Here is a 264-nt window from a genome sequence, read left to right as displayed (position 1 = left end):
AGGAACTGACCTATTAGAAGATATTTTTGTATCGAGAGAGGGCGTTGTCTTAGCCTCGAAAGGGAAAAGAACAGTGGTACTTGGAGGGTGACTCGAGACGGGAGGCGGGTGTTCGCACTTGATGCTCAGCTGAGACTTGGCGCTGAGGTCGAGGGGCTGCGGGTCCTTCTCCTCGAGGCTGAGGTCTGTGGCATCGTGCTGGGCCTTGAGGGGAGGGGGGAGAGGGGGAAGGGGTGGTTAGATTAGTGAGGTCGATTCTTTTAT

At 55.3% G+C, this 264-nt stretch overlaps 1 protein-coding gene across 1 annotated transcript in view; it reads right to left on the bottom strand.

The window, feature by feature from the left end:
- Positions 1-264, bottom strand: part of LOC119591118 (mushroom body large-type Kenyon cell-specific protein 1-like) — a 13,080-nt gene that overhangs the window by 5,889 nt on the left and 6,927 nt on the right. The window contains exon 4 of the mRNA XM_037939832.1: positions 11-204. Within this exon, the coding sequence (XP_037795760.1) occupies positions 11-204 (194 nt within the window). The remainder of the gene's footprint in view (positions 1-10; positions 205-264) is intronic.

The sequence above is a fragment of the Penaeus monodon genome, chromosome 28 (genome assembly GCF_015228065.2).
Source record: "Penaeus monodon isolate SGIC_2016 chromosome 28, NSTDA_Pmon_1, whole genome shotgun sequence".
Lineage (NCBI taxonomy): Eukaryota > Metazoa > Arthropoda > Malacostraca > Decapoda > Penaeidae > Penaeus > Penaeus monodon.
The sequence above is the reverse complement of the archived record's forward strand: the minus strand, read 5'-3'. Positions and strand labels throughout refer to the sequence as shown.